This window comes from Lagenorhynchus albirostris, chromosome 19 (genome assembly GCF_949774975.1).
Source record: "Lagenorhynchus albirostris chromosome 19, mLagAlb1.1, whole genome shotgun sequence".
NCBI classification, from domain to species: Eukaryota; Metazoa; Chordata; class Mammalia; order Artiodactyla; family Delphinidae; genus Lagenorhynchus; species Lagenorhynchus albirostris.
In genome coordinates, this window is record NC_083113.1 from 3,082,184 (window position 1) to 3,100,312 (window position 18,129).

The window sequence follows — 18,129 nt, forward strand, 5'->3', positions numbered from 1 at the left end:
CAGACAGGTTGGAGCCAGGTAATTGATAATTGAGATTTCTGAAATACCACCCTGTTACCTAACCATCAACCAATCAGGAATTGTTCATGAGCTGATCACACACCCTGTGACCCTCTCCTGTCATTAAAAACCCTTCCCTGAAAGCCCATCAGGGAGTTCAGATCTTCTGAGCATAAGGTACCCATTCTCCTTGCTTGGTGCCCTGCAATAAACCTGGTACTTTCCTTCACCACAACCCAGTGTCAGTAGATTGGCATTACCGTGCATGGGGCAAGTGGACCCAAGTTTGGTTCAGTAACATATGCAGCTTGACTTCAAGTTTTTGATGATTGGCTGTTATCAGAGCTTCTCCTCAGGGACTATTCTAGGTAGGACCCTTAGCAGAATCTGAAGTCCTTACAGTTTTTGGTCATGGTTTTTCTAAGAACACAGAGTACATGACTGAACACCAGGTCTGTCGTGACTGCCTGACTCCATTTTATTTAATTTTTTCATAGCACAAGGTACTCTTTATTGTGATATTCAATGGAAAACATCTATAAACCAGCTTACTGTAGTGATGACAGTTGCAACCATGCTAAGGCCCTTTTATTATATTAAAAAAGGGTGGGTGTGGGAGTTCTGTTCACTCCTATGTAACAGAAAATGGGACCTGAATTCAGAGATTTTTAGGTGTATGTAGCTTTTATATATCTTCTTGATTTCTTGAGATTTGTTTTCATTTAAAAGAATGCCTTCTTTGCCATAAGTAAGTCTAAATGCAGCATATACAGAACAGTTAGGAATACAGGAAAATTTAGCCATAAGTGTAGACCAGTGTAGGACAAGCTACTCTCTTTTAGATGTGGTTCCAAAGGAAAGGCAGTGATGAAGACTTGGAATTTTACCATATATTCAGGAAAAGGGAGAAAAGAAAACTTTTTTTTCTTTTAAAAATATCCAGGGAGGGCTTCCCTTGTGGCACAGTGGTTAAGAATCCGCCTGCCAATTCAGGGGACACGGGTTCAAGCCCTGGTCCGGGAAGATCCCACATGCCGCAGAGCAGCTAAGCCCATGCACCACAACTGCTAAGCCTGCACTCTAGAGCCCGCTAGCCACAACTACTGAGCCCGTGTACTACAACTACTGAAGCCCACGTGCCTAGAGCCTGTGCTCCAAACAAGAGAAGCCACTGCAATGAGAAGCCCGCACACTGCAACAGTCGCCCCCGCTCACCACAACTAGAGAAAGCCTGTGTGCAGCAGTGAAGACCCAATGCAGCCAAAAATAAATAAAATAAATTTATAAAAAAAATCCGGGGAATTCCTTGGCAGTCCAGTGGTTAGGACTCCGTGCTTCCACTGCAGGGGTCACAGGTTCGATCCCTGGTCGGGGAATTAAGATCCCGAGTGCCGCATGGTGCAGTCAATAAATAAATAAATAAAAATATCTATGCCATGGCGGAGTTCTGAACTATACTGAATCAACGGTGCAGATCAACTACCCTCGGATCCTAGTCCTGGAGTAGGTTCAAGATTGTGTGGGAGGGTTTCTGGCCCTTTCTACTGTTCTAGCTGTCAGACTTGGGACGAGTCCCTTAACCATTAAATATATTTTGTCCCCAAGAGTATTGGGAGAGGCCTCTGCTGGCCTTTCCAGATTGACCCCTTGGGCCTCTCTGCTTGGATCAACAGCCCTTCTATGGAGGGGGCGGGCTGCCCTAGGCCAAGGAGAGAAGGGGGTCATCATTGCGCTAGAAATATTTTAGAATCAAGAAGCGGACAGTGGAGCTGCCCAGCGGGGGTGGGGAGGAAGGCCCCTCCCTCCCGACTCCATTTTATTTTGGGTCTCTGTTAGACACACTGGGTCCGTTTTCTATGTCCTTTTCTTAGGGAATTTATCTTATTTTTACTTTTCCTTAGTGGAGGTTACTTAATTTCTACAATGCTTTTATGGCTAAAGAAGCACAGAATACCTAGGTGGACACATCCCTTATTTAGCAAGAAGAAAAAACACATGTTAGGGTTTGTCCTAGGGGTGTTTATAATATGTAATATTAATATTAAATATACAATATATTTGAGAGCCTGTGAAAACTGAATTGCAAGAGAGAGAAATGATTTATTTGGCCTTGCCACAAAAGAATGCTAAATAGACAAATACAGAATTTTAGGAAATATGCAACATTCCTGCATACACAGAGCAGCCGGCAAACCTATTCCACATGTGTCACATTCACCTACAATTGTGCCTAAAACCCAGTAGGTGCTCACTGAACATTTCTTAGAACAGTAAATACACACTACAACATAGCTTCCGTATTCATTCTCACGTTTCTGGCAAGACTTTCAAAAGATTGTCTCAATCTATCACTCCAAGCAGTTAATGAGCCATGTTTTCAAGTATTAAAAAGAAGCACATTTTGGAGAGAAAAGCCACAGGCTCAGCTTCATTTTCTTGCTTTTCAGACTTCACTATCTCTTGCTTAAACTTGGCTAAGATCTTAACTTTTTTTTTTACATGTCACACATATGCTTTTCTAGAACTATTTCTGCTGCTTTATTTTAATAACTACATAATCAATAATACCTTTCAGTAATTTCCATTTCACAAGTGTTTTTCTCAGATAATTTAAATTCCCTGTGAAGACACTGCTGCTGCAATTTGAGGTGAAGTGATAAATAACTTCCTAGCAAGAAAAGGAGAGACTAGAATCCCACACATTTGTCTTGGGGGCAAGGTGCTCCCCTTGTACACGTGCTCTGACTATTAAAAGATCACACAGTGTCCCAGCAGAAGATGGAATGTGATAGATCACTATTCTTTTTCAGGTAGGTTTCAGATTCTTAAAAGAATTGGAAAATATCTCAGATATGGAGTAATAAATATTGTTTGAAGAAACGTGTTGTTCACTAGGTTCAAACAGAATCACTGACTGTACAGCCAGAAAAGCTGTTTTTCTGGGAACCAGAGTCACAGTTTCACCCTTTCAAGCAATTCTGCATTTCCTGTCATTCTTCCTCCATAATCCCTACCATGGCTCTATCTGAAGTCTTTTCTTTCTTGTCCTGGACCAAATATGCTGAAGGTCATTAAACCGAATACAGAGCTTCAGTCTGTTACCGAAGCAAAATTGGGTCCACTTGCCCATAGGCAGGAAAGCCAATCTGCTGACATCGGGTTGTGGTAAAGGAAAGTGCAGTGTTCATTGCAGGGTGCCAAGCAAGGAATTCAGGGCAGCTAGTACTTAAAAGACCCGAACTCCCCAAAGGCTTCCAGGGAAAGGTTTTCAAAGATAGGATGAGGGAGGGGGTTGTAGGGTGTGTGATCAGCTCGTGGACATTCTTCTGATTGGTTGGTGGTGAGGTAATCTGGAGTCAACATCACCAACCTTCTGGTTCCAACCATTCTGGTGTTTATGTGCTTGCAGGCTGCATGTAGATCATTTTTCCCACTTGGTGCAGGTTTCAGTATCTGTAAAAGAGCTCAAAGGTCATGGCTCAGAATATTATCTATAACCCTTGAAGAGGAACTAAAAGTCCTTGACTTTGTTTAACAAGTAAACAATTATTATTTTGTCTTGTTTGACTGTTTTACTTCCCTTCTGGATTTTCTCACTTCTGTGATTAAATTTACTCTCTGGAACTCAGGGAATGATTTTAGCTAACGAGAGGATCTCGGTCTTTGTTTTCTTTGGAGAAAGAATTCAACAAAGAGACTAAGATTGCAAGGCAGGCACAGAATTCATTAGAAGCACAGTACATGTGGGAAAGCACAAGGCGAGCTCACGGAGTGAGCTGCGTGCAATAGGGGCAGCTTAGGTTGTTAGTATGGGGTTAATCTTCCAGGGTTTGGGCCAGGGTGACTCCCCTTTTCCCTCCCCTACGATAGTGTCATCTGCAATTCCTTATTTGGGCTTCCACCAGGCTCCATTTTGAATCTTTCCCAAGAACACCTAAGCAAAACCTATTGGGGGTGGGTGTCAAAATTGCAATGCTAATGATATTATAATGATATTACAATGTAGCCAAAGTTACTAGAGGACGACTTGAGAACCCCCTCTGCGCATGTGTGGGGCTGGGAAATCTTGACCACAAGAATGTGGAGGCTGGGGTGGACCCTCTCATCTTTCATCCAATTAGGGCTCCTAGTCCCAACAGTAGTTTATCAAAAGGGTCAGCATGAAACCAGTTGCAGCAGGTTACCCCGAAGCCTATCTATCTCCTACCTCAAAGCACACGCTGGCTCCATGGTTTTCACCGTCAAGAGTTCCTTGCTGAGATGTTGCAAAGTTTCTGTTTTAGATGCCATTCCAGGGAATTCCCTGGCTGTCCAGTGGTCAGGACACGGCGCTTCCACTGTCGTGGGCTGGGGTTCTGTCTCTGGTCGGGGAACTAAAATCCCACAAGAGCGCAGCACCGCCAAAAAAAAACACCCCAGCCATTCCTCCATGCACCATGGTCGCATTAAGTGCAAAACAAGTAGGTGGTTTTTATTCTGCTTAATCCTTATGCATGAAGAGGCTGTCCTTGGGCCTGTCCCTGTCTTTCCTGCCTCCGGGAGGCCTAGGAGGCTACACTTTTTCTACAGACAACAGGCAGTCAGAGGACATGGGATGGGGGTGAGGAATCTGTTCTAGGAAAGTCTCATAGGGACCTGTTAGGTTTCAAGTTGTTGAAAAGCGACAGCATAGCTGACAGCCATGAGTGCACATAGAGTATCATTATAATATAGTGTGTCCCTTTGGATGTGTAGATTTGGGAACTTGCTCTGTTTCACAGTCTGAAATAACACGTCACTAAACTTTCTGTAAGTATTCCTGGACTGCTCTCCAGAAATCTGGGTGCGTCCCCTTTAAGATAAGGGGACGCCCCGCCCACCGTTGGAGACAGGAAACTCCGCTTCTCAGAGCCCCTGAAGGAGTCTCAAAGCCACTACCAGCCACTTAGGGAGTGAGTTCTGCTCAGATCTTAGACATAAGTGATGGCAGCGGAAACTACATTACCCAGAAGCAGCTACGGTGCGAAGCGGCGGTGACTGAGCCAATGAAAGCTTAGGGGGGGACGCATACGTGCGTGCTCATCGCCTGGGGGCGGGACTTCCGGCGTTGTCTCTGGTAGTGGTTGGGTGGTTGTCGGGCTGTTCACCGGTTCAGGGTGTCGGCGTCGCTTGGTGGGCACCGAGGTGACGGAGCGAAGAGCCGGAGGAGAGAAGTTGGCCCCGCTGCCCAGAGGCGGCTGTGAGGCCCCCTGCGCCCGTAGTTGACGACGGTGCCCTAGTTCCCGCCCCGCTCGCCGCCTCTCCCGGCTCCGTTCTTCCCACCTGCCGGTGACGGAGGCGGCCCTGATGAGGCCGGCTCAGGTGGGTGCTGCGTCTCCCGAGCCCCCACCCGGCCCGACCCCCGCCTCCGAGTCCCAAATCCGGAAGGAGGTGGGTCCGCTCAATTCCTTGCCGGTCAGCCCCAGAGTCCAGAACAGAGGGCGGCCTTGGGAGGGGTCCCTTTTCCACCAGTGGACTGGGGTGAGGGAGAGAGTACCCTCGGGGCCGCCGGTGCACGGATTGCAGGTGCTACGGAGTCGGAAGCATTGGGGAAACCTGGGGTCCCTTTTGTCGGGGACAGAGGGGGACGAGGTGTCTCACCTGAAACGGCAACCTGAGCAGGTAGAATCCATGGAAGGTTGTGAAGGGATTGGGGATGGGAGAACCGTGTTCAGAGTTAGGAGTTAAAAATTGGGAGAATAGGATGCGAATGGAGGCAGGGAGATTGCTGAAGAGACCACCGCGATAGACCCCAGGAGAATTATGGCAGGGGCTGGGCCAGGAAGGTAGTGCGACATTGGGAGATGGGATGAGATTCTGGAGAAATCTCAAACTTGGAGTAAATGGGATTTCCTGCTGCATAAAATACAGTTGTAAGCAAAAGTAGGGAATGAAGTACCATCCAAATTTTTTTGCCTGAACATCTGAAAGTGGGGAGATGAGGAAGTCAGCGCGAGGAGCAGGTTCGGGGGGAAGATCATGAGTTGTAATTGGACATGTTGATCCTGACATGTATCAAGATGGAGATGTCACCAAATGGAGATACCATATGTGGAGGTGAACATAAAGTCTGGAAGTAGAGGAAGGGGACAGTGTTGGAAATATCAAAGGTATGGAGGGTGTGGACTGGACCAGGGCATGGCCTGGGGATCAGATTGAGGAGGGAGGCTTAAGATTGTTTTGTTTGTTTGTTTTTATTTTTGGCTGCATTGAGTCTTTGTTGCTTCACGCGGGCTTTCTCTAGTTGTGGTGAGCAGGGGCTACTCTTCGTTGTGGTGCGTGGGCTTCTAATTGCAGTGGCTTCTTTTCTTGCAGAGCATGGGCTCTAGGGTGCACGGGCTTCAGTAGTTGCATCACGTGGGCTCAGTAGTTGTGGCTTGCAGGCTCTAGAGCGCGGGCTCAGTAGTTGTGGCGTACGGGCCTAGTTGCTCCGCGGCATGTGGGATCTTCCTGGACAAGGGCTCAAAGCTGTGTCTCCTGCATTGGCAGGCGGATTCTCAACCACTGCGTCACCAGGGAGGCTTAAGATTGTTACATGAGATGGGCCCTGTGGTGAGGGAGGGGCGAGAGTTTGAGGGGAGGACATGAGGGCTGGGTGCTGGCATCCCTGGTGCTCCCTTCAGAAAAGAGCAGACCTGACATAGGAGGGCTTCTGGCCTGTGTCTGTAGGAAGGGAGGCCTGGATGGGGTAAGGAACGCCCCTTCTGTGGAGCCTGCAGTGTGTGCTGGTGTGGGTTCTCCACTTGCAGGCTCTACTGATCCTCAGGGCCACTCCTGATAGAGCAAGGGGAAGGTGAGCCAGAGTGGTGCAGCCAGTGGGTCCTAGACGAGGGCACTGCCAGCTCACCTGCAACCCTCAGGGCAAGAGGGATGATCCACTGCTCCCTTTTGAGGATTATTTAATGGGTAGGCCTGGTTGCTGAATGAACTAATAGCTGACCTGCCTGCTCAGCCCCTTGCTACAACTTATTAACTTAAGAATGTATGAGGGCTTCCCTGGTGACGCAGTGGTTGAGAAGCTGCCTGCCGATGCAGGGGACACGGGTTCATGCCCCGGTCTGGGAAGATCCCACATGCCGCGGAGCGGCTAGGCCCGTGAGCCATGGCCGCTGAGCCTGCGCGTCCGCAACGGGAGAGGCCACAACAGTGAGAGGCCCACGTACCGCAAAAAGAATGTATGAAAATTAATTTAAACACTAATTTATCAATATTCCTCTAAATACATACACATAGGTAATTAGAAATAAGCCTGTTCACTCAGTTAAATTTATGCAAACAATTTGTAATTGGCTTGGCATTGATTTACCTCTAGGTATTTGCTTAACAATGCAAAGTTTTATATATGACATCCTCTGAGATCTTAAAAAAGCAGTAAAAATAAAGACCCCAGTTTTCAAAACTGTATCACTTCAGTTGCACTGAAAATATATACAAAACCGTTGTTCCTATGGTCAGTCATAGCTGACACATGGTATGTTCTCCTTACGTTAGATAACAATATGACCCCTGTGAGGTTGGAAGCATTCTTAATCTTCATAAACTTTTTCTTTTCCCTGACGCTCAGGGAGGTTTAACCCTTCTCCAGTGTCACTCAGCTAGTAAGAGACAATACTGTTTTGTGAGGAACTGAGCTTAGACTCTCAGGCTGAGATCTAATTACACCAGGGTAGGGCAGAAGTTGTGGTCCAGCTCTGCTGTAGGATCCTGCCACTGTTACCCATTTCACATGGCTTCCTTCCCCCAGGGTCCCATGGCAGTGGCAGAAATGCTTATGGACCCTGTACAGGTGAATGGAGGGGTCCCACCTCTCACCCATCCCAATTATCACCCTGATAGTTTTATCATCCTGATCTGTATGCCCTCAGGGAACGGTAGTGTCCCAGGACTTCTATCCCTTTTTTGTCTCTTGCCTCTGTAGACCCTGTGCTTTCACCAGGTCCAGGATCCTATATTTAGTCCCAGGTTATATAGAATAGTTCCATTTCTGACAATTGATGGGGTAAGATGTGGCAGACAGTCCTGACTACATTCAGGATTCTGAATGTTCAGACAGTTGCAGGTGATACTGAGGTGGGATGTTCAGAGAACTGCAGGTCTCTGTTATATCTGGTGGGAATGGGGAGCTGGGATAGGGGTTCACAGGTATCAGACCTTGAATGATAGCCTGAGGTCCTGGTTCTCTCATCTCAGGTTGATGGGAGGTATGGAAGGTTTGAAGCAGAGGAGGAAGGTGCTATGACTCATGTTTTAACAGATTCCCTCTGGCTGTAGAATAAAAGACAGACAACGGAGTGAAGGTAGGGAGACCTGAGGGGAATTTCTGCAGTCATCTAGGTGAATGTTGGTGGTGGCTACATCCGAGTGGTGGCTATGGAAGTAGGGAGTGGTTGTTTTCTGGATGTGTTTTGAACTAGAGCTGCCCGTGTTTTATTTATTTTTTAAAATGTATCAGTATATTTTTAATTGAAGTATAGATGATTTACAGTATTGTACTGTCCATATTTTATCTAATGGAGAGTGAGGGACTCAAGAAAGTGGGCTGATAGGAAGAATTGGGGATGACTTCATGTTTCTGGACTTGTTAGGAAGGATGGATGCCTCATCAACTAAAATGGGCAAAGTCAGCTTTAGGAGGAATTTGCAGGTGGAATAAGGAGAGTCCATTTTTGTCCACGTCACAAATGTTCCAGAAACTCCCAAGGGGAGGTGTTGAGTGGGCACTTTTACACAGAGGGCTGGAGTTCAGAGGACGTATTCAGGATGGAGACAGCCACAACAGAGTGGCTGTGTGGACTACGATGAAGCCGAAGGTAAGATTTAGGCGGCATCATTTCTAGTTTATGGTGGTGATGCCACTAGAGGACAAGGAGTGAGAATGAAGGGCCTTAGGACTAAGTCTGTGGGTTGGGTACCTGGCTGGTGGTGATGCGCATCACGAAGACAGATGAGGGAGCAGAGTGTTCTTGTCTGTGCATGACAGCGGGATGTAGGCATGAGAGTCTTCTGAGGCCAGAGCGAACATGAGATGGATGTTGAGGGAGGAAATGGGATCAGCTAGGAGAGTCGCTAGACTTAGGGTGCAGTCACAGTGTGGGTGGGGAGGTCGGTGTACCTGGGCTTCATGTGAGGAGAGAAGGTGCTGACTGCTTATGGGACAGTTTGTGCAACACGGAAGAGGGAGAGGGCTAAGGGGACATGAGGTCTCACATAAAAAGGGTGGCTGGGGAGGAAGGAAGAAACAGGGCCAGGTGGTGAGGCCTTCTAAGAAGGGCTTTGGGCAAGCCCTGGCCCCAGGGGACTTTGGTGTTCAGGGGCAGGACTGGGCTGAGATGAATGCTGGATGCATTTCCATTCACTGCCTGGATTCCATGTGCAGAATGCCCTATAAGGAGGTGAAGGAAGTGCCTATGGTGTGGGCTGGGGCTGTCTGTGGAACTGTCACTGTGGAAGGGTTAGAGTCATGAGGAAGGTGCAGTCCAACGAGTGAGATGCAGGTAACAAGGAGTGTGAATGGTTGGCCCTGGGCCCTGGCACTGGGTGTTTGAGGACAGGGACGAGTCTGAATGTGTCTGAGGGTCAACACCTGGGGAACCCCAGGGAAACTGTGTGGCAGGAGAGGGGTAGGGCCATGCATGCAGTTCCACACCTTAGGTGGTGGTTTTCTGCTCCCTCCCCCATGTGTTTTATGCTGTGTGCCGGACACAGTGATCAATGGTAATAAGGAGAGAGCAGGCACTGGTGCCACTGGGACCTGGTATATATTCCATGGTGGGACGTGTGGGAGGAGGATGAGCAGGGATGGATGTGTAGGGGGAGGGCTGAAGGTCCTGGAAAGGGAAGTGCATCAGTGATTGCACCCACAGGATTTTAACTAGTGGAGACGAGTGAGTCATGATACAGAGAGGCCAATGACATTAAAAGACAGTTTTATTACTTATATTTCCCAAGAGGAGGAGGTACACTATGTAACAGAGCTACCTCTAGAAGCACCAGATTCGGTCAGGAGGCGTGAGCACAAGCTAAGGGACACCAAAGGTCAGAGCCTTTATTAGACTTTTGAGGGAAATGCAGGGAGGATTGGATGAAAAGTTTATGGGTGACTAGTTTGTATAATTCTGTGTACCTGGGGTATGGGAACTGTCCCCAGCTGTCTGTTACCTGGCCCTGGGCTGCTTTAGGGCAGGGGAAATACTGACCTGGTTCGTGAGAGTTAGTTAAGGAGTTGGTTGAGAGTATGGGCTCTGGATTGCAAGGGAGATGTAAACAAATTTGGGCATTAGTTTAGCCCTGTAATTAATGGATGGCAAATAGATAAATACAGAATCCACAAAAATATAGTTGAAACAAGAAGCTGTCCATGAACCAAACTCTTCCAATTTTGGCAGGACCGTGTGGTCTTTGAGGACGTGGCTGTGTATTTCTCCCAGGAGGAGTGGGGCCTCCTTGATGAAGCTCAGAGACACTTGTACCATGCTGTGATGATGGAGAACTTTGCACTTGTGACCTCCCTAGGTAAGGTCCACAAGCTCAGCCAGTTCCCTGAGCTGTGCTCTGTTCTTTCCCTTTTCCCAGGGGGCAGCTCTGTACTCCCCACACTGAGACCACGGATACTGCTTCCTTTCCTGGTTTCCTGGCATATGTGTTGTTGGTGCCGGGGCTGGACTGTGTGTACAGTGTCATTTTTCTCCTCAGGGAGCCCCATCTCTTCTACTCTGAGTCCTTCCAAGATAGGGCTCAGGGGTCAGAAATCTAGATTTTGTCTGAGACCCCTTCAGACTTGGCCTGTTCTTGGTTGGGTCCTCAATCTAGATGCTTGGACTCTTGTTGTGCCAGGCCTTACCCCTCCCTCTTGCTGACTTTTCTTAGGGCCTTCTGTGCCAGGAATTTTAGCACCAACCTAATTACTAATTTGGGGAACCACTGATTGTTACTACAGTCTCCCCTGTGAAGTTCTTATAATTTTAGAATGCCGAAAGCCCTGTGTTGGATCTCTGTCTACATGTGCTGGCCCCTTCTTTTTCTGTCTTTCACGTAAGACTAACCTCTTTCAGGTGCCACATCAATGCTCACCTGCAGCAATGGGGAGGACTCTGGGTACCTGCTAGTCTAGTGTGGTCACTACTACATCAATGGCAGGAGACACTCAGAAGTACCCGGGCTTGGTGTGAGGTCCTGGGAAATGGTGTGATGTCAGAGCTTGGAATCTGTCCTGCGTTCACTATTGATTGATGCTTGGACAAGTGCCACACCTCATTTCTTCCCCACTCTTATTTCTTCTGTCACACTCCAACCACACTTTTGTGACTCTCACTTGTCACATGTTCTGTTTCATTGCTCCCTTTGCAATGTTCAACATTTGACCTATATGTAAGATATCGTGAGGTCTGCAGGTATCCTTTTATAGTCCTTGAACTTTAGCATTTCTTTTGCATCAAGTATTTGTAGGTCTGGGCACAACCTTCGACACAGTGCTCATCTGTCACCAGTAGCCATGGCCATGTTGACTTGGAGGCCTGCCTCTCCTCCCTGCTCTGGTGTGAATGTTTGTGTTCCCCCATGTTCCATATGTTGAAAACCCCATGCAGTGACAGTATTAGGAGATGGGGCCTTTGGGGTGATTAGATCATGAGGGAAGAGCCCTCATGAATGAGATTTGTGCCTTTATGAAAGGGACCCCACAGAGCCTCCTAGCTCTTTCCAACATGTGAGGACACTATGAGAAGTCTGCAACCCAGGAGAGTACAGGCTGATCTGTGGGTTCAAGTCTCCAGAAGTGTGAGAAATAACTTTCTGGTTTTATAAGCCAGCCAGTCTCTGGTATTTTGTCATAGCATCCGAAATGGACTGAGACAGTAACTCATCCTTCAGTCCTTGCCTATTGTCAGGGCTCTCTCATCATGGGAGCTATGCAGGCCCATCTCTGCACAGCAGACCTTCCTCTCTCTGGCTTTAGTCTTCGGTGTGTCATTTCTGATGGGGCTGCCCCTTCTACCAAAATAATCATGCACTTCATCGGCATTTCTCTGCTTACAGGTTGTTGGCATGGAGCACAGGATGAGGAGGCACCTTCTGAGCAAAGTGTTTCTGTAGGGATGTCAGAGGTTGGGACTCCAAAGCCAGATCCATCCACCAAGAAGGCCCAGCCCTATGAGATGTGTGACCCACTGTCCAAAGACCATTTGCACCTACCTGAGCATGACGGAATGTACCCTGATGAAGGGCTGTATATTTGTGGGGCAAACCTTTTCCAGCACCAGAAGGAGCAGATTAGAGACAAACTTTCCAGAAGGGATGAGGGGCAGCCTTCATTTCTTACCAACAGCAACATTCACTCGGCAGAGAGGACCTTGACATGCAGCAGAGAAAGAAAGGACTTCCCAGGCAGCATAGGCCTTCTGAAGCAGCCGACCCCTCATAATGCGGGGAAGCCACACAGGGACACTGAGTGTGGGGAAGCTTTTGATAGTGGGCAGAGTGATTACAGGTGCACTCAGTGTGGGAAAGCCTTCCGTCAAAAACAGATCCTTGTTGAGCACCAGAAAATCCACACTGGTGTAAGGCCTTATGAGTGCAGCAAATGTGGGATGGCCTTCATTAGAAAGTTTCACCTTGTTCAGCACCAGAGAATCCATACTGGAGAAAGGCCTTTTCAGTGCAGTGAATGTGGGAAATGCTTTAGGTACAACTCCACACTCATTAGTCATCAGAGAGTTCACACTGGATTGAGCCCTTATGAGTGCAGCAAATGTGGGGAATTCTTCAAGTACAATGCCAACTTCATGAAACATCAGAGAAAACACAATGGAGAAAGGCCTTATGAGTGCAGAGAATGTGGAAAATTCTTTAGGTACAACTATAGACTGGTAAGGCATGGGAGAGTTCACAGTGGAGAACGACCTTATAAGTGCAGCGAATGTGGGAAATTTTTCAGGTACAGCTCCACATTCATTAGACATCAGAGAGTTCATACTTCAGAAAGGCCTTATAAGTGTAATGAATGTGGGAAATATTTTAGGTATAATTCCACACTCATTAAACACCAGAGAGTTCACACTGGAGAAAGGCCTTATGAGTGCACTGAATGTGGGAAATTCTTTAGGTACACATCCACCCTCATTAGACATCAAAGAGTTCATACTGTAGAAAGGCCTTATGAGTGCAGCTTGTGTGGGGAATACTTTAGGTCCAAGTCCAAACTCATTAAACATTGGCAAAATCACACTGGAGAAAGGCCTTACGAGTGCAGTGAATGTGGAAAGGCATTTAGGTACCACTGCAGACTCATTAGACATAAGAGAGTTCACAGTGGAGAGAGGCCTTTCGAGTGCAGCGAATGTGGGAAATTCTTTCGATACAACTCCAACCTCATTAAACATTGGAGAAATCACACAGGCGAGAGGCCTTATGAGTGCAGAGAGTGTGGGAAAGCCTTTAGCCACAAGCATATACTTGTTGAGCATCAGAAAATCCATACTGGAGAAAGGCCTTATGAGTGCAGCAGATGTCAGAAAGCCTTCATTAGGAAGTCCCACCTTGTTCATCACCAGAAAATCCACACTGAAGACAATATGAGTGCTGTGAATGTGGGGAATTCATTAGATACAACTCCAACCTCATGAAGCAGAGAATTCACAGTGGTAAAGGCCTTATGAAAGGGCCTACTGTATAGCACAGGGAATTATATTCAGTATCTTGTAATAACTTATAATGGAAAAGAATTTGGAAAAGAATTATATATATATAATATATATATAAACTAAATCACTTTGCTGTACACCTGAAACATTGTAAATCAACTATACTTCAATTAAAAAACAAAAGACCTTACAAGTACAGAGGTTATGGTAAATTATGTACTACTCCTAACACTGAAGAAGTACCTCATGAGTTATGTTGGAGTGGGCCTTCTCAGTACAGTGAGCATGGAAAGTTGTTTTGGTACAGCTCCCCACTCGTTAGACATCGAGTTCACACCAGACGAAGGCCTTCTAAGTACAGTGAATGGAAGTCTTCAGGTGAAACTCCAACTCCATTAAACATCTATTTCACAATGGAGAAAGGTCTAAGTGCAGTAAATATGGGCATATGTTCAGCCAAAACTCCCACCTCATTCAGCACCAAAAAGTTCACACCAGAGAGAGTATTGCAAATGTGGAAAGACTTTAGCAAAACGTCTGCTCTAATCTGTCCCTGAGAACTGTTGTTTTTTCTTTGATTGTGGTAAAATATATGTAACAAAGTTTACCCTCTACCTTTTAAATTGTTGGGTGTAGTGTGTTTAAAAATTCACATCTAATCTCCAGAATTTTTTTCATCTTGCAGAAATGAAACTATGCCTCTTAAACAACATCTCTTTCTACTCCTTCCCTACCTCACCTGGCAACCTCTTTTTTACACTCAGTCGATTAATTTGATTACTCTGGATGCTTTATACAAGTATAATCATACAGTTTTCACCTCTTTGCAACTGGCTTATTTAGCTTAGCATAATTTCCCCATGTTGAAGCACTTGTCAGCATTTTCTTCTGTTTTGAGAAGGAATCAGAATTGACCTAAGACGTGGGGAAGGATTCTGATGGTCAATACAAATTTGCCTGATATGATGCTATTTAGAGAAAGAGGAGATCCAGATTTTATATGGAATATTTATTGACAGCTTTATTGAGGTACTGACATACTCAATTTCATATTAAAATTGTAAAATGTATTTTCACATCTGTGTGCACAATGGGACTATCACCAAAGTCAGGAGGGCTTCCCTGGTGGTGCAGTGGTTGAGTCCGCCTGCCAATGCAGGGGACACGGGTTCGTGCCCTGGTCCGGGAAGATCCCACGTGCCGCGGAGCGGCTAGGTCCGTGAGCCATGGCTGCTGAGCCTGCGCGTCTGGAGCCTGTGCTCTGCAACGAAAGAGGCCACAACAGTGAGAGATCCGTGTACCGCAACAACAACAAAAACAAAAATAAGTCACAATAATGAACGTGTCCATTACTTAATGGAGTTTCCATTAGCCACTTTGTATTCTCTCTCCCAAGCCTACCCAAGTTGCCATCTCCAGGTAGACACTGTAGTTTCCATTTTCTAGAATTTCATATAAAGGGAATCCTACAGGTTTCCTTGTTATGACTGTTTTCACTGAGTGCATGAATATATTTTTAGTATTATTCATGTGTGTGCAAAGGAATGACACTAAATAAAAATAAGGAAGGCTTTGTTATGTATTAGAGCTGCATTGTTTGTAAGAAACGTGGTTTTCTGACAATGAGAAAAAGTTGTTTAAAGTGGGAAATGAAGTTGAAACTAATTTAAACTGAAATTCAGTTTCATATGAATTCATTATAAAAGAAAGAATTTTGAACCATCTGCGTCGTACACAAGCTTCCACTGACACATCGTTCTAGATTTTTCTCTTATTTGGCTTCTTTTTTCTAGTCGTGTCTTTAAGCTATATCTTTGTGTCATAAAGGTTCTTAGGGAATTTTAAAAATCATTTGTTGTGGTAAAATTCACTTAACATACACTTTATCATCTCATTATTTTAAGTGTTCAGTTCTGTGATATATTGGGATCTCCGGTGAAATAGAACCATCTGTGTATGTGTGTGAGTGCGTGCATTTTTTGTAGAGACAGAGAAAGGAGAGAGAGATTTTTAAAGGAATTAGCTGATGTGATTGTGATAGCCAGCAAAGTCTAAAATTTGCAGGGTAGGCCAGTAGGCTGGAGACCCAGTGAAGAGTTGCCGTCAAGACAAAAGGCAGTCTGCTGGTACAATTCCTTGTCATCTTTTTATCATGTAATCCTCAAACCAGGTGGTTCTTGAGAAAATGAAAATTTACAAAGGTCAGCAGGCATTATAGACCAGGAAATCAAAAGAGAATAGTTTTAGAGTGAGAGCTAGGAAACAATCACAGAGGCCACTGTCTGGTTGTATTTTTAAAGTCCCAATGTGCACAATGTACTTAATGAAAAATTTAAGATAATTGTATCTGAATTTAAGTCTTTCTGTTTCATGAAGTTCATGACAGTCAAAATTTAGAGATTTGAGGCATTAAGAGAAGATACTTAAAATATCTAAATGTGCCTATTTTTGTGTAATTTTAGACATACGAGTTTTAGATTCTTATTAAGAAATAAGTCAAAGACCCTAGAAATGAAGAAAATAAGAGCAGATAGAGGGAATTCCGTTTTCTGTCCTGGCGTGTAAGAAGCTGGAAGTTATCACTCCATCCTAACAGCAAGTAAAAAGCTGAAAATACTGAAAATCAACAACTCTTATTAGGTTCCTGAGAGTAGTCTTGAGTTCTATTTTATATTTGCTGTACCCGTTGCCAATTTGTATAGTCAATCTCTCCTACCTAAAAAAAGTAGTGAGATTTCTTGTTTTCTTAACTGGTCACATGTTGAACTTTAATTTTCACTCATTGTCCATCACCCACCCTACACCTTTGTCTTTGCCAGACCTTCAGCCAGGCAGAGGTTTCTTTGTTTTGGTTTGCTTTTTAATTTGGTGGATGAACCAAAAATTCAAAACCAGAATGGTCCGACTCTCCAAGGGATCCTGCCTTCATTGTGTTGTTGCAGGTTTATTTTTGGACATGGATTTACCATCACATTCCCTGGAGAATCCCCCAGATTCCGGACATAGTGCTCCAGGATTCCATTGAGAGCAGCAACTCAGTTTCCTCTAGTAAAAAATAGTAATCATCATCACCTGGGCAGTAGAGCATTTCACTTTTTTTCTAAGTGGCATGAGGAGCCCAAAATGACCAATTGGCTGTCTCATATCCCAATTCAGGTTTATAATATTATTCTGCTGGTGGAATTTTTCTCCCTTAAAGAAAAAGTCCTCCCAACATGCAGAATTTACCATTGAGGGGATGAGTAGCAGAAATTACTTGAGAGGGTTATTAGGTAATATAACGTGGAAAAGTAGGCTTGCTAGATTTAGTAAACAATATCTGGCTCAGTAAATTTTGAAAATTTCTAACTCCCTATGCACATATACACTGAAATAAGAAGGAAATGTTGCATAGGACATACTTATATAAAAATCATTTGTTGTGTTTCTGAAGGAAATTATAACTAAGTTTCATACCTCTTTAAGTATACTTACCTGGTAATTTGCTTCTTAACTTTTCCTTGTTTTGTAGTATTTGTTTATAAAATTCCTTGTAATTACCCTCTATATTCCATTTAGTTTGTTTCATAGTTTCCAGGGTAGTCTCATCCAATTTATTTGATTCCTTTGTCCACTGAACATTCCTCATGGAGACACAGGCTGTAAGTAGCATTGTGAGCTGGAGGACAGATGATACTGTCCAGTGTGGAAGACCACTACAACTTCTCCTTTGATTTTTAAAAATCTTTTTCACACACATTCTTCTTAATAACAATCTTATTTTATCGTCTTCTTTGCTAGTAGTGGAAAATTTATATCTCTCATGCTTAACTGTTATTACATGCTGTTTTATAGTTGACTGCCCATCATTTCCAATATTGATCAAACAATTGCACTGTGTCAACTTTTTGCAAACCATTACAAAAAGTGGACTACAAGAGACTTAAGGCATCCTAACAAATCAGTATAGGAACCGGAACGAAAATCATTAAATATAGGAAATACCCTGTATAGACAGAACTGGCCACCTTATTGCAGATGTGTCTCATGAACCTACCACTGTTCCTGAAACTGAGTAGAGGTTTATTGAACACGTGTTAGAGCAGTAAATACACATGACATTATGGTTCTCCTATTTATTTTTTACATTTCCAGTAAGTTCTTCAAAATGTCATCTCGACCCTATCTCTCCAAGTTGTTAGAGTCCAACGTTTTCAAATGTGAAAAGGAAGCACTGTTTGGAGATAAAAACCTGAGTGTGGTGAAGGTTCTAGCACAGCCACAGGTGCAATTTCATTCTATGACTTTTTCAGACGTCTCTGTCTCTCACTCCAACTTCACTGAGATCTTAACTTTCTTTTGGCTGTAACATACGTTTCTCTACAATTTTTGTCAATTTTGTTGCATAGCTACATAATTATTATTATTAACTTTTTGTAATATCCATTTCGTAAGTAATTTTCAGAGATAATTTCAACTCCCTGTGCATTCACTG

At 44.8% G+C, this 18,129-nt stretch overlaps 1 protein-coding gene across 1 annotated transcript; it reads left to right on the plus strand.

Moving 5' to 3' along the window:
* Nucleotides 1-5,122: 5,122 nt before the first annotated feature.
* LOC132509356 (zinc finger protein 548-like) lies at nucleotides 5,123-13,848 on the plus strand. The gene is given in 5 exon segments (XM_060130317.1): nucleotides 5,123-5,340; nucleotides 8,604-8,828; nucleotides 10,404-10,530; nucleotides 12,052-13,575; nucleotides 13,578-13,848. Coding segments are annotated over 5 exon segments (2,001 nt in total). The 5' UTR covers nucleotides 5,123-5,325; the 3' UTR covers nucleotides 13,688-13,848.
* Nucleotides 13,849-18,129: the final 4,281 nt, after the last annotated feature.